We start from the raw sequence: 16,247 nt of genomic DNA on the forward strand, positions 1-16,247 counted from the left end.
GTCATGAAAGGAATTTGGTAGAACTCCCTCTTTGCATATCATGTCAGATAGTTTGAATAGTATTGGGATTAGCTGTTCTTTGATTGCTTGATAGAATTCTCTTGTGAATCCATCAGGCCCTGGGGAATTTTTTCTTTGGGAGTTCTTTGATGGCTTGTTCAATATCTTTTTCTGATATGGGATTATTTAAGAATTCTATTTCTTCTTCTGTTAATCTAGGCAATTTATATTTTTGTAAATATTTATCCATATCACCTAGATTGTCATATTTATTGCCATATAATTGGGCAAAATAATTTTTAATGATTGCCATAATAAATTTCTTCATTGGAGGTGAGGTCTCCCTTTTCATCTATGATACTGTGAATTTGGTTTTCTTCTTTCCTTTTTTTTATTAAATTGAACACTGCTTTCTCTATTTTGTTTGTTTGTTTGTTTGTTTGTTTTCAAAATACTAGCTTCTAGTCTAATTTCTCCCTTAATTTTTAGGATCTCTAATTTAGTTTTCTTCTGGGGATTTTTAATTTGTTCGCTTTCAAGTTTTTTGATTTGCATGTCCAATTCATTGATCTTTGCCCTCCCTAATTTGTTAATATATGAACTCAAGGATATAAATTTTCCCCTGAGTACTGCTTTGGCTGCATCTCAAAAATTTTGAAAGGATGTCTCATCATTGTCATTTTCTTCAATGAAATTAATTGTTTCTATGATTTGTTCTCTGATTTTGGAGAATCATATTATTTAATTTCCAATTAATTTTTTATTTGGCTCTCCATTTACCCTTACTGATCATTATTTTTATTGCATTATGATATGAAAAGGTTGCATTTATTATTTCTGCTTTTCTGTATTTGTTTGCCATGTTTTTATGACCTAGTACATGGTTAATGTTTGTGAATGCACCATGTGCTGCTGAAAAGGTGTATTCCTTTTTATCCCTATTAGTCTCCCACTAATATAGTTATACTATCTGTTTCCTCCTTCAATTCCACTAGTTTCTCCTTTAGAAATTTGGATGCTATGCCATTTGGTGCATATATGTTGATTACTGATATTTCCTCATTGTCTATACTCCCTTTTATCAGCATGCATTTACCTTCCCTATCCCTTTTAATCAAATTTATTTTTACTTTGACTTTGTCAGATATCATGATTGTAACTCCTGCCTTCTTTCTATCATTTGAGTCCCAGTAGGTTTTGGTCCAACCTTTAATTCTAACCTTGTGAGTGCCTAACTGCCTCAGGTGTGTTTCTTGTAGACCACATATGGTAGGATTTTGGATTCTAATCCACTTTCCTACTGGTTTTCATTTTGAGTGAGTTCATCCCATTCACATTCAAAGTTATGATTGTCATCCAGCATTTTGATATCCTCTCCTAGTTCTGTCCTTTCTTCTTTTGCTATATCCCTTTAAACCAGTGGTTTACTTTTAATCAACCCCCCTAAGCCCCTCCATTAACATGCCTCCTTTTCTGGCCCTCTCCCTTTTTGTTCTCTTCTTGTTTTTTTTTTAGGGTCTGTTAAGTATCCTCCCCCCTCTCTTTCCCTCCCTTTTTGTACTCCTTTCCTCCCTACCCCCCTTAGTTTTCCCTCCTCACTTTCCCTGTAGGCTAAGATAGAATTGAAGACCCCAATGGATCTAGATGCTCTTCCCTCTCAGAATTTATTTCACTGAGTAAGGTTTTAAGTATTATCTATTAGCACTCTCTTCCTATTCTTCTTATAAGAGTATTCTTCCCCTCCCCTTCCCATGCATATATTTGTGTGATAAAAATCATCCTATTTATTTTATTTCTTCAAGTATCTCTTGTTACCATCATAGATTCTCTCCCACCCTTTTTTTTTTATATCATCTTATAGCACTTATTACCCCAATCTCTTCCTGTGAATGATTCTTCTAATTACTATAATAGGGAATATAATTTTTGAGTTACAAATAACATTTTCCCCATATATTAATATATATAGTTTGATCTCATTGTACCCCTTAAAGAAGAACGTTTGAATAAAAAAACATTTTTCCCCTTTTCCCTCTCTTATTTACCTTTTCATGTTTCTCTTGATTTTTGTGTTTGGATATCAAACTTTCCTCTTAGTTCTGGTCTTTTCTTTACAAATATGTTTGGAAATCTTCTATTTTGTTGAATACCCATACTTTCCCCTGGAATTATGTAGTCAGTTTTGATGGATAGGTGATCCTTGGTCGAAACCCAATTCTCTTGCCTTTCTGAATATCATGTCCAGGCCTTGCGGTCCTTTAATGTGGGAGCTGCCAGGTCTTGTATGATCCTGATTGGGTGCTCCTTGGCATCTGAATTGCCTCTTTTTGACTTCTTGTAGAATTTACACCTTAGCTTGAAAGCTCTTGAATTTGGAAATTACATTCCTGGGAGTTGTCTTTTAAGGATTTAATGTAGGGGGTGTTCTATGAACTCTTTCAGTGTCTATTTTGTCCCCTTGTTCAAAAACATCAGGGCTGTTTTCTTGGATGATTTCTTGTAGTATGATGTCAAGATTTCTGTTTATTTCTGACTTTTCAGGTAGATCAATGATTCTCAAATTGTTTCTCCTTGCTCTATTTTCCTGATCTGTCATCTCAGTGAGATATTTTATGTTTTCTTCTATTTTATCAGTCTTTTGACTTTGCTTTATTAATTCTTGTTGTTTTGCAAGATCATTGGCTTCCAGTTGCCTAATCTGGTCTTTAAAGACTGGTTTTCCTTTTCAGTTTGGTCTATCCTGCTTTTCATGGCTTCCAGCTGTTTCTCCAATTGGGAGTTCTTGTCCTTTACACTGTTATTTTCTCTTTGAAATATTCCCACTTTTCTTGTCAGAAGGCTTCCATCTTTTTGATAAGCTCCAATTTAAATTCTTCAAGAGCTTGTGGACAATTTCCATTTTTTTTAAGGGATTTGGTGCACTTATTTGAATTTCTCCTCTATTTCCTCTGTAGCCTGGGTTTTTTCCTCCATAAAAAATTTTCAGGGTCAACCCCTCTTCTTTTTTTTTTTTTTTTTTTTTTTTTTGGTGGAGGGAGGTTGTTGTTCCTGGGCACAATTTGCCATCACTATGGAGGTTTTTCCTTCCCCTTTTAATCAGAAATCTGAGTGAGATGGGGAGGCTCTCTGTGTATGAAGTTAAGGAGCAAGGATTTTGTCTGAGGCAAGCTCTCAAATCTCCACAGCTTCTGCTGTTTGCTGCTCTTCTCTGTCCTATCTTCCTGCGAGCACCCACAGTCTGAGCTCTTCAGCCTGCTGGGGTTTCAGGTCTAGCTGCTCTTAGGGGTAGGTCTTTGGTGGTCTTAGTCAGCTCCCAAGGACCCAGAGGTGCCCCTTCCTCACTGTAGAGGTGCCCCTCGCTCACTTGCTGATTCTGGACTCACTGGCTCTGACTCTGGCTTCGTAGATGGGGTAGGGGAGGGTAGATCAACTCGTGTTTTGGTGGGAGCTTTTTCACCCCCTTATAAAGGTGTGGAAATGTCCAAATCCCACATACCTTCAACGCTGCACCCTACTGTAGAGTCCCTTTGTTCTAATAAATTTGTTTTTTTTGGCTTTTTGAGGTAGTCTATATTGGTGGGTGCTGAGGAGAGGACGAGTCTTGAGTCTATTGCTGCCATGTTTACCCAGAAGTCCCAGATCCCGAATCAATTTTCAGTGTTTTTCCAATCTCAAAATACCAGTTTAATGCCTTGTTTACCACAATGCCAATCTTTCCCTGATTAACTTCCTCATTTTCAAACCTCTCTCTCCTTTAACTTGTCCCTTCAGTAGGTACCTCCCTGCCATCTTCCTTTTCAACTGTCCATTTTCCAGCCTTCCTAATACAATAAATCCAAAGTGACCTTGCTTTCCCCATCCACACTAAGACTGATTTACTGTTCACTGATTCATTGTCTGACCTTCACCAAATCATTTTGATATTTCTGCAACTCAGTTTGTGATGGAGAAAGAGATCAACCTGTAAAAGAGCCTTCTGGGGCATAACAGCATATTATACAACAAAGGAAAAAACGCATACTATACTGCATAATTATAAATATATTTTATATCAAAATAATATGCCACTTATGAATATGATAATTTACAAATTATAATTACATTTATATAGACTTTTAAAGTTCACAAGACCTTTATATAAACTTTCATGAGTCCAACCACACCACAAAATAAGTACCATAAGGATTGTAAATCTTGATTTTATAGTTAAAGAAACCAAGGTTCAGAAAGGTTATATGATTTACCTAGTATCACAAGAAATGTTAGAGGAAGCTTGTGAAACCATGCTTCTTGGATCTTTCTGATTACATATCTAGCACTTTATCAATGATGCCATATCTAAACCAGCATATATGTTAAATATACATAGAAAGTGTACATAAGGCCATTTTTCTGAGACATGTTGCCATAACTGGGGATGTAAAACACATTTAATCAGAGAAACATTAGGCACATTTATTCATAGAAGCATGATACTAGCATTCTGGCACATCTACCTATATTTACAAAAATATTTTTAAAATTCAAAATAATTAGTGTTTTCTATTAATCAAGGCACTATTCAGTACCTTACCCCGATCAATGCCTCATAGGCTTTTGTTATATTGTCTAAATTCCTCATTCTTTCAGAAGCGCATCAGGCTACAAATAGTGAGACCTTTTTTTTTTTTAAGCCTGAGACTGTTGAGAGACATTTAGATGTTGCATGAGGATTATTTACCATTATTAGGCACTTCCTAGTTTATACTTATTAAATGATGAATTGGTTTGATTTGTGAATTAGATTGTATCCATGGGAGTTCTTTAAACTCTGAAGATGGCTAGTGGTAAAAAAAGAAAATGAAAAGGTCATACTTATCATCCATGAGGATGCAAAAAGGACATTGATCAGAAAAAGGGAACTAGTTGGAAGATCACTGGTCCCTTACAGTCAAAAGACCTAGCTAGGTCTAGTCCCAAATCTGTCACCTACTAGTTAGTAGTTAGTTAGTCACTTATCCTCCCTAGACTTGGTGCCCTCATCTGTAAAAGGAAGAGGTTGGACTCTTTTCTTTCTTTTTTTAGTGCTTATCTTCTATCTTAGAATTAATACTGTGTATTGGTTCTAAGGAAGAACAGTAAGGGCTGAGCAAAGCGGTTTGGTGACTTGCTCATGGTCATACAGCTAGAAAGTACCTGAAGTCAAATTTGAACCCAGGTCCTTGCATCTCTAGGTCTGGTTCTCAATCCACTGAGCCACTTAGCTGTTCCCAGTCATCATAGGTTGGAGTGAGTGGGAAGGAGTGGACAAGTCACTTTCATTACTGTTTAATTTGCTAATAACAGAGTATCAGGAAAAAACAAATTTAGCTCATTTCCCTTAGCTCAAACAGAATTTGCCTCATATGATTACATCAGCAGGGAGCTGAAGCTGGGGGAAAACTAATAAAAATGATCCACATGAAACTACAAATAACAACAATAAGAAAACAGCTTTCCTGCAGGCTGTCCCCAGGGGAGAGAGCCATTGATTGACCCATCAGTCCAGTGGGAACTAAGGATCTCTGTCTAGTTGTATAACCAGCCTGAAAGGACGTCTGGGCATAAATAAACACAAACCAAGAACTAAAAAATTGAAATTTCATGTAAACAAGTAAATAGGAAATAATAGTCACAGAAAAAAATAAATCATATGTGTAACAGACAAAAGAGTGGTTGCCATAAACTGTGACCATGAAAATGTGTAAATGGCCAAACTGTAAGGTTTTGGCCACACTGGTAAAGATAATTTTTAGTGTCTTGATTTTATATTAAAAATAAAGTAGTTGCCTAGGAAAAATACCCAAATATGAAATACCCAAGTCAGCTAAGTTTTATAGAGATTTTAATTAATACAAATAAGGAATTAAGGAAAGGGAGAGAGAGAGAGTAACAGGAAATAATTAGAAAAGGGCTAGGCCAGCCTAGGCCTAAGCCTTAAGAGAGAGATCAGTCAATCTTTACTCCACTCACCACAAGATTTGTCCCAAGCAGGATTCTAGTGTTCAGAGAGACCCTCCATTTTAGCTCAGGAAGCTCCACTTCAGCTTCCAAGGCTGCATTTCCATTCAGAGGCCTTCTGGCCTCCATTTAAAGAGAATTTTCTGGCCTCCATTTAAAGAGAATTTTCTACTATGTCACCTCCCCTAAGTTTTCACATCTACCAATCACAGTAGACGTTTTCACAGGAGTGACCATTCTTAATTCACACCTTGTTTAGTTCTCAACTTCTCTGGGTAGACTAAAACTTCTGAGTAAGTTCACACCTCTTTTCCCCTTGCAAGTTTGCAAGTTGCCTGACCTTTTAGTGATTAATTTGACCTTCATAGGTACTTAGCACCTTTCTGTAGTATATCTAAAAATAGACTTTGCTTAAGGGCTTTTGCCTCACTATAAGTATAAGTTAAGTACTTTTCATTGTTCAGTAAGGAGTTCACAACTTTATCTTCCCCTAAAGTATGCTTAAGTATGGGTGGAGGAATGTTACAGAGTTCTCACATTCCTGATCAAGTACCTTCATTGTTTAAAATGGGGAATGGTCTTAACCAAATGTTCTAAGGTAGAGTCTGAGAATTTTTAACATTCACAAGTCTGAGAAATTTTAAGATTCACATAGGAAATCATGATGCTCAAGACCTGAGATAAACTAAACCACAGGGTCCATGATAGATCTCTAATCACTAAAAAGTCATCTTATCTTTAGCACTCTTCTTCCCTTACCCAAATAAAATTAATCAATGGCAAATGTATTTTATATCTTTCTGACTGCATCAATCTTGCATCCAAGTTTAGAAATCCAAGATCAGGAGAAAAAAGATGTCACTAAATGATAAGGTACCATTCTTAGGTTTGATTTCTTTATCATTGTTCATGGTTGGGTGAAATAACTAAGAACTAATTTAAATTCAAGTAATTAAATTCAAAGAAAGCCAAAAAACCTACTTTTCCTTCTGATACCATTATAATCTCAGAACAATTGAAATGAATCTATGTAGCTGAATTGTCTAAGAAGTCACTTTTCATAGCTCCTTAACTAGTCCCAATGGTTGTTCCTTAAAAACTATACTATAACTATAACTAAACTATAACTATAGGGGAATGGAGGGAGCTCAGAGGATTGAAAACTATATGTGGAGGCAGGAGGTGATGGGATTAAATCTGGCCTCAGATACTTCCTGTGTGACCCTGGGCAAGTCACTTAATCCTCATTGCCTAGTTCTTATTGCTTTTCTGCCTTAGAATCAATGTTGATTCTTAAGATGGAAGGTAGTTTTAAAAAAATACTCTAGATCCTTTGCCCTAGATCAGCATTGGTGAAGGTTTTCAAGTTTGTATTCCCAGACTGCAATTTTAAGCTGCCTGTGAGCTCCTACCATCACCCCAAAGGGTGAAGGGAGGAAGTGCTCTCTTTGGTCGGCTGAACAGAGGAATGAGGCATACAAAAATTGTCCTTGGGCACTGGGAAAAGGGGAAACAGAGCAGGTCCCCAAGTGCCAGTTCTGCACATGAGTTAATATTTCACCAGTGCTGTCCTACGTCCTCTTCTCTGGTCTCTCTTTACTCTCTTCCTTAATAAAATCATGGTTTCAGTTATCATTTCTATGCAGAATCTACCTCTCCTCAGGTGGTTAGGTGACATGGTGAGGAGAGTGATTGGCCCAGAGAAAGGAAGACATCTTCCTGAGTTCAAATCTGGTCTCAGACACTTACTAGCTGTGTGACCCTAAGCAAATCAATTGAGCCTGTGGGCTTCAGTTTTTTCATCTGTAAAATGAACTGAAGAGGGAAGTGGCAAACTCCTGCAGTATCTTTGCCAAGAAAATGCCAAATGGGTCACAAAGGGTCAGAGATGACTGAAATGACTGAACAACAGCCTGTCTTGACTGCTTTGAGAAGTACTGTGTTCACTCCTAGGTCTATATCCCAATAAGATCAAAGATGGAAGAAAGAACCTAGTTAAACAAAAATAATTATAGCAACTCTTTTGTAGTGGGAAAGAACTGGAAACTAAAGGGATATCCATCAACTGGAGAATGGCTGAATATATATATATAATCTATCATATTACTTGCCTTCTTGGGAGGAAGGAGTGGGATAGAAGGAGGGAGCAAAGATGGCAGAATATGATTATTAAAAATGGTGTTGAAATGTTAAAAAAAAAGTACTAGTTTCATTTCACAAGCAGTCTTCAAGAAATGGTTGGAGGACCACTTGTCAGTGAGAGTCCTCTTTAGGGTTAGATTAGGATTGGATGGCATTGAAGGCCCTTACTAATTTAATAAATCAAAAGACCAGGTTATATTCCTAACTCTGCTAAGGGAACTATGATCTTGGGGATACGATACTCTTCAGATTTTTGTAAGTGAAGAGGTTTGACTAGGTCAGGAGTTCTTAGCCTGGGGTTTATGAATCCCAGTGTGTCTGGAACAGATTTCAGGAGTTCTGTGAACTTGGATGAGAGTTTATATATGTGTATGGGTGTGTGCATGCGTGCGAGTGTGTGTGTGTGTGTTTTCTCATCTAAAATGTCTCTATATCTATATCTCCTTATAGATTTAGAGATAGCTTTATTTTCATTTATTTTTGGTCCTTGTAGTCTTGTGTACACACACACACACACATCTTTGTATTTTAAAAATATTATTCTGAAAAGGCTTCACCAGACTAGCCAAGCTATCCATGCCACATATAGGTTAAAGAATCCCTGGATTATATGATCTTTAAGGTCCTTTCTACTACCAAAATATTATGATTCTATTAAAACTTGGGTTGTCATTGGTTTTTATGGTGGAAAGACATGCCTACATGTACTAGTTATGGAGCACCAGGATATACTTCTTATTCACTTACTTCTCATTTCAGTCCCCTTAGTCATTATCTTCTCCTTCTGGACAGTTCCAAAATCCCTATGTAGCACCTTTCTTGTCCCCTTTAGAAGATATGGAGATGGATGTCATCAAACAATAAGACCTACTGCATACAAGTAGCCAGAAAAAAATTTAATGTTATTCTAGGCAATTGCCCTCATTCATTCCAACATTTTCTGAAATTAGAGAAGTTTTTGTTTGTTTGTTTTAAGAGTCATACAGGCTAGGCCAGTAAGGAATAAAGTAAACAATCTTTATTAAACCATATTTTTTAAACTCACACAAAAAGATGCATGGAACTTAAACTGAGAAACCCAGAGGAAGGGGCATGGGAGTAACAGCTACATCAATAAAAGCATTTGAAATAAAGAATACATCTGAGTCTTAGCTGCTAGAGGGCAGTGGATAGACTAGGTAACAGTTATTGTAGAGGATACTTCTGGGCCAAAGGATGAAGGCAAAAGAATACTGCAGGAAAAAAAAAGATGAAGATTAGCAATGGTCCTTTGGAGATGCTGCCCTTGGGCTTAGACTACTCAAATGATGCCAGTTTTATCAATGCATAAGATACATGATTCCTTTGTCTTTGCTATACTCAGTCAGACCAATATAGTAGGCATAGATTCTACAGGAGCATCTGATCCATTTCCAATTTCTGATATCATTGGTAGGAAAATGCCAGTAAATCTCTTTTATAAAACAGAACTGCTACATGATGTCTCCAGAAAAGGGCAGAGCATAGACATGAGGCAGGAGAAGATGTGTCTAGACCAAAGTCAAGCAACCACAGTGAGCCTTAACAGTCTCACACAAAAGATTCCAAATCACAGAGCCATTTTTTTTTCGGACAATCCAAGCAATGGTCAGTATCGGAAATATAATGTCTTGCATGTTCCATTTTAAGAAGGATATTTGGCATGTTGGAAAATGTCCAGAGAAGGGCAACTAGGCTGATGAAGATCCTGAAGGACATGTCATATAAGTACTAATTTAAGGAACTGTGGATATAAGTTGTGTGTGGTGAATGGGGGAGAGTGATTAGAGAAGAGAGAGATGTTCACTGACTTCAAGTACATGATGGGCTTTGATGTTGCAGAGAGATTAGACTTGTTCTCCTCAGCATCAAAGGGCAGGGCAGTGAGTAATGATTAAGGAGCAAAGTTAGAGGGAGGTATTTTTGGCTAAAGGTAAGGAAAACTTTCTGAAGCCATAAAAAAAATTCTGAACAGGCTTCCTTAAGGGAGGTAGTATAAAGGTTTACAGAGGAAGGTAAAGTGATGACCTTTTTTGTTGGACCATGTCATAAAGAGGACTCTTGGTCTGCTACAGATTAGACTATACGATAGCCTCTGATAGTCTCTTCCAGTTCTAAAATTCTGAGATCCTGGTCAGAAATGGTAGGATTTTCCTCAATCAGAACCCAAGTTTATAGGGAGCTAAAAGGCCATTTCCATATTACAGTACTTTTCATCACTCACCTATATAACAAATGCTTCGTTACATAAACCTTTCAAAGAATAGAAGAGAGCATTTCATTGTTTGACTTGAAAACATTTTATTTAATTTATACAAATAACTACTAAATACAAAAAGTAGATTAAAACAAAATAGTTATTTTTTTTCTGGCAGAGTTTAAATGCACATAATGTATAATTCAGAAGAAAATGCATTTCCCCCCCACAGCATTCAGGACTAAAGTTCTACTGAAATCTTTAATTGTTTCTAAATCAGTAAGATATTCGGTGGTGTCTCGTGGGTAATGGCTAAATACGTTCTGCGTACGAACTGAAAAAAAAATATTACAGACTATACACATACAAATGTGAAGCACTTAAAATGTGACTCTTAACTGATAATACAGAAAATGTCCATTTCAGATAATAGTGTTAAAAATATTTGTGTAATAAAATCATGAGACCACATAAAAATAAGCTTTAACATGCACTAGTCAGTTTTGTGAAAACTGCTAAGTGCACTAGTAATAAATAATTTGCCAAGTCGTTTATAAACAATTCCTAATGTTCGGCATTATTGTAAACATCAGCACGTGTAAAATGCAGCGAAGTCTGACAGTTACATTTCATTTTGCCAAATTGAATTCCTATTATTCAGACGGATCAGTGGAGTACAGAGCCAATTTTTTTTTTTGGCAAGTTGGGTTTTAAAATTAATAGTAACAGTGCAAGTAAGGAATGCAAAGAATTCCTAGTGCAATAAAAGAGAGAAGCACAGGCAATATTGCTGATTAAAAATTTACCACATCCTCGCGTTCCCCGTGGGGAGTGTCTAGGAGCCCTGTGAGAAAAGCTCCAAGCCATCATCATAATGCCCAGATCTTTGTCTTCGGATTTCTCTGTGTTCCTTCAGGTCACATATTTTGCAACAGTACATCCAGCATCAAGTCTCTGAAGTCTGAACAGTTTGTGAAATGCCCATTTTTAGAGTCATTGAGCGAGGTTCAGGTGGTTTTAACATCTCCCAAAGAGATGGCTAGATAAGATGTCTGTCTTGACTAAGAAGCCATTTTTTGGGGGGTGGAAGGGGTCAGTTCTGACAAACCGTCAGGTCAGCATATTTCCAGACTGGACAATGACAACAACAACAACAAAAAAATCTTCCATCTTGACAGCACCATGAAAACGTCAACAGTCAGCTTTCAATTTATCTAAGGAATTATCAATTTTGGTCAAAGTCTTTTTGATACGCAGTGCTGTTAGCCTTGCGGATGAATTCTGATACCAGCACTCTTTCATAAGCTTAGCCAAAGAGGTTAACGTCTAAGGGAAGAAAAAACAAATATCAAAGTCACAAACTCCTCTCTAGTCCCTTGTTAGCTCAGGTCAGAATATGTAGCTGCAGTTTTTGTAGCACTTAGGGGTCTCACATAAAGTCAAAGGGATGTTATTGCTGTATTCCTTAAATACATAAACAAACTTCTTGTGAACTGATAAAGCAGCCAGGCTCATACTGCATGTACTTTGTCCTTTGGCCTCTCAACGGCAGAGGCCGAGTTTATCTTGTAAAACACGTAGCAAGGGCCAGGCTTTTCGTGGTTGTATGTGACCTATTAGCAAGACTAACAGAGGAAAAATCCTGAAACCCAATAGCAAACAGGACCATTTCTCAATTTATTAGTTCTACTGCTAACACACCATATAACCTTTAAGTTTAGCACCGCAGGCTAAGAATTATTGAGGATCAGCACTAGAACAAATCTTTAGAGATGACCTAGTCCAATCCCCTCATTTGATACATGAGAAATTAACAGCTTGCTCCAGACCAAAATAAACTGGTAAACAGTTCAGTGCTCTACCAGATCACCCTATCCAATATGTGGACAGTCATATATTTTTTGACATAGCATCATAATGGTAAGCAATTTATGAATCATGGCTTTTAGTTTTGCAAAGTACTTTACATGTATTATGTCAATGGATCCTCTCAACAACTCTGTGAGGTAGGTGCTCTTATTATTCCCATTTTATTGTTATGACTTGCCACACAGTTAAGTGTATCTGTGTGAGGATCTGAATTCAGGTCATTCTTGTCTCCAACTCCAATACAATATCTATTCTACCACCTATTTGCCTCTTTTCCTTGCTCATTATACAAAAACAGAAACAAAAACCCAACACCTCCCCCAAAACAGAACAGATATCTAGTATGGACTCAAGTCTTCATGGGCACACATCACTTTAAATATATTTGGATTATTTCAGATAATACAAATGTAGAAACATTAGGAAAGAAAAAATAGGATCCCTTTGACACTATGAGCTTCGACTTGACGATTGTGCAACCAATTACTGGGATTATCTTCAAAACTGAGAAAAAAGTAAGTAAGAAACCCCGTATACTCACCGGGTCTGAGAACCATCTGTTGGGAATGTTTGGCCTCTGCTGATCCACACAGACCACCTTTCTCATATCTTCAAAACTTGGATCATTAGGAACTACATCATAGAAGGGTGGCTTATAATCTTCCACGATACCTAAACATGAGTGAGAATTAGATGAACTATCCAAAGGAGGTAACAAGTTTATAGACATAATTAGTTGAGTTCCCAAGATGGGTTGTCAGCTACTTCTGGAAGATAATAATAGCTCATGATTTTATCGATCATTTTATAAGGTTTAGAGAGATAAGCTAGGAGAAAGTGATGAACTTGTGCATGCCTTAAGTGTGACTCTGAGGGAAGCCAGCTGTCCCTTTCACTGGTGTGGCAATTCTGCAAAAAGCATTGGAGAAAAACTAACTCTTGTCACTCATTTCTATTGCTACTTTCCACTTTACTTAATTACTTCTTCTTGTTCAGTTGATTTTCAGTCGTGTCTGATTCTTCCTGAATCCATTTGGGGTTTGCTTGACAAAGAACCTGAAGTAGTTTGCCATTTCCTTCTCCAACTGGTTTTATAGAGGAGGAAACTGAGGCAAATAGTGTTAAATGACTTGCCTAGGGCCACACGTTAAATGCCCAAGACCAGAATTTGAATTCAGAAAGATGAGCCTTCCTGACTTCAGGCAGGATACTCTAATCACAATGCCACCTAGCTGCCCACTGAATTACTGCCATAATGCTAAAAGTAGCCCAGAAGAGCACTCATAAAACAACCATGACCCATCAGGCAAAGGAGGCACACATGACAAGTTTGGGTTATTCAAAAGGACACAGGACCATAGAGTAGGAGCAGAAAGGAATATTCCAGCAATCTCACTCACTTGACTGACGAGGAAGCAGAGGGTCCAGAACTAAGTGACCCCAATTATGACCACACACAGGTGGTGACAAGATGTAGCATTTGAACCCAGGTCCTCTGACCCCCCACCCCAAATCTAGTATTCAATCTAATGTGCCAGGACTAATAAGTCCAGATATTTGACCAGATTACTGTAGATTTCTGAAGCATTTCATTTTTAGAATGAAATGCTGTAGTAAAGGAATAAAGTCAGAAGTCTGTTCAGAGAAGAGGTTGATATCAGTCTGACAATTAGCAGAGTCAAAACAAACTATGCCCCATTATTACCCCCGAAAATTAATAAAAAGAACAAAAGGGAAAGGAATGGGAAACAACAATATCCAAATAAAATCTGTAAATGGCAACTCTATCTGGCTGTAGTTCTGATACTGGCTCTATTTTCAGTACACAATAGAAGCACAATATCAGCTCTTTAAATTGTTGTTTTGTCAAAGAAAGAAATGAAGACAGCTGAGTGGGAATGTAGGACTGATTTCTTCCTTAATCTAGGGCTCAAAGATAGCTTGCAAGCCGAGGAGATAGGAGTTGTCTTTTGAGGGTAGACTCCTGGTCCTTCTTCTAAATAGCTTTCAACTACCTCAGAAAACACGTTTCAGATTTCAAAACCATATTTATGAAACAGTTGCCTTTCTTACTGACAATTCTCATCCAGGAAGAATAAGTAAACCAAGTTCCCAGTATATTAGGGTTTCTAAATCTAGAGGCTGAGATTAAACAGCAACACCAATGGATTCCATTCCTGTTCTCCTTTCTCCTTTCTGCCTCCTCAGAACAATGTCTCATTCCCCACATACTTCAACAATCCATGCTTTTGTTGGTGGGGAGTGTTAGGAGGAGAAGGAGGAGGAGGAGGAAGAGCAATAATAGTTGTAGTAGTAAACTTAAATAAGATTTAATACTTTATTTAATGATTACTAAGATTTAATAGCTTAAAAATGAACCAAGATTTTTTAGGACTATCTCACGCGATTGTTGTGAAATTAAAATGAGAAAATATGCATAATGATAGATACTTAATACTACTATGATTATAACTACAATAACTAATACTACATAGTACTTTATTACTAATAATATTATTACTACTATTGCCATTCAAGGTTTCTATTACTAACTGATGATGACAACTACTAGTAGTACTAATGTTATTACTACTAGTATCATCCGAAGTTTCGATTATTCCTCTCCTCCTTCTCTTTCTCTTACTACAACTATTATAACTACAACAATAGTATTAACATGATTGCTACTACTACTATAACCTCAGTTCATGTTACTTACTACTACCATAACTACTACTCCTATTACTACAATTACTATGATGGTGACTACAACTACTACTAGAATTATTAGTACTACTATCACCATATATCTAAGAACTTTCCTACAAAGTTTTGCCCTTTAAGTTACTTAAAGGTTAAAGTAAGCATTAATAAAGTATATTTAATAATGATCATCCTTCTTTCCCTTTCTGATTCCATCCCTCTCACTTTCCTTCTTGGCTTCCATCTGTTATTTCTGGTATTTCTATTCCATCTCATTATTTCTCAAGAAAGCAAATGACCTTTAGGACAACTAGGTACCTCAGTGGATAGTGTCAGATCCAGAGACAGAGAGGTAGTCCTGGGTTCAAATTTAGCCTTAAGACATTTCCTCGTTGTAGGCAAATCACTTAACCCCAATGCTTAGCGCTTACTGCTCTTCTGGTTTGGAACTGATATTTAAATCAATTCTAAGGCAGAAAGTAATGGTTTGGGGGGTGGGGGAGAAACCAAGTGGCTTTTCAAAGTTGCTTTGACTGAATAACTGAAAAACAATAAAAAGAAAACATAGTAAACTATACTAGTAAGTATATTATATTTTGTTGTCCAATGATTTTTTTTTAGTAATGCCTGACTCTTTGTGACCCTATTTGGGGTTTTCTTGGCAAAGATACTTAAATGGTTTGCCATTTCCTTCTCCAACTCATTTTACAGATGAGGAAACAGAGGCAAACAGAGCTAAGTGGGTTGCCCAGAGTCACATAACTAGTGTCTGAAGTCAGATTTCAACTGAGAAAGATGAATTTTCCTGAATCTAAGCCTGGTACTCTATCCACTGTGCTACCTAGCTACCTGTTATATTAAATCAGTAAACACTTATCATCATGTATTGTAAAAAGTGTGAAGGATACAAAAAGAAAGTCAAGAAGCTCCCCTTCTGATGGGGGAGACAAACAACTATGTACATAACAAGATATAAACCGTGGGAAGTTGATGGAGGGAAGGGGTATGAGTAAGTGATGCACCCTTAAGGGAAGCTTGTGCAGTCAAGTGGCATATTGAGCAATTTTTTCACAGAATGCCCATCCTGGTGAAGAGCCTTGTTTCACTTGGCTAGATAGGTCCTCAAATAGCTATGGCCAGGATTCCACTCAAGGGCTGCTAGCTTAGGACCCTGGGATAGAATTGGTGTTCTGCTGGCAGGAGTCATCTTCACACTCAATCAGGAATGAGTAGTACTTTAGTAGAAGTTATGGCACAATAAGGTGGACAGGGGCCAATTCCAAAGCTGTGTTTATTCCTCCAAACCACTTGGAGATTTTTCACATATGTTTTTCACTTG

General features: G+C 37.2%; 1 protein-coding gene across 3 annotated transcripts in view; it reads right to left on the minus strand.

Moving 5' to 3' along the window:
• Positions 1-10,420: 10,420 nt before the first annotated feature.
• The window catches only part of ACVR1 (activin A receptor type 1), a 158,827-nt gene continuing 153,000 nt past the window's right edge, over positions 10,421-16,247 (minus strand). For all 3 annotated transcript variants that reach the window (XM_007494196.3, XM_056793885.1, XM_056793886.1), the window contains 2 exons: positions 12,747-12,877; positions 10,421-11,662 (listed from right to left, as the gene is read on the minus strand). In XM_007494196.3, the coding sequence (XP_007494258.1) occupies positions 11,528-11,662; positions 12,747-12,877 (266 nt within the window). In that variant the 3' untranslated portion in view covers positions 10,421-11,527. The remainder of the gene's footprint in view (positions 11,663-12,746; positions 12,878-16,247) is intronic.

Source organism: Monodelphis domestica, chromosome 4, assembly GCF_027887165.1.
Source record: "Monodelphis domestica isolate mMonDom1 chromosome 4, mMonDom1.pri, whole genome shotgun sequence".
Taxonomy (NCBI): domain Eukaryota; kingdom Metazoa; phylum Chordata; class Mammalia; order Didelphimorphia; family Didelphidae; genus Monodelphis; species Monodelphis domestica.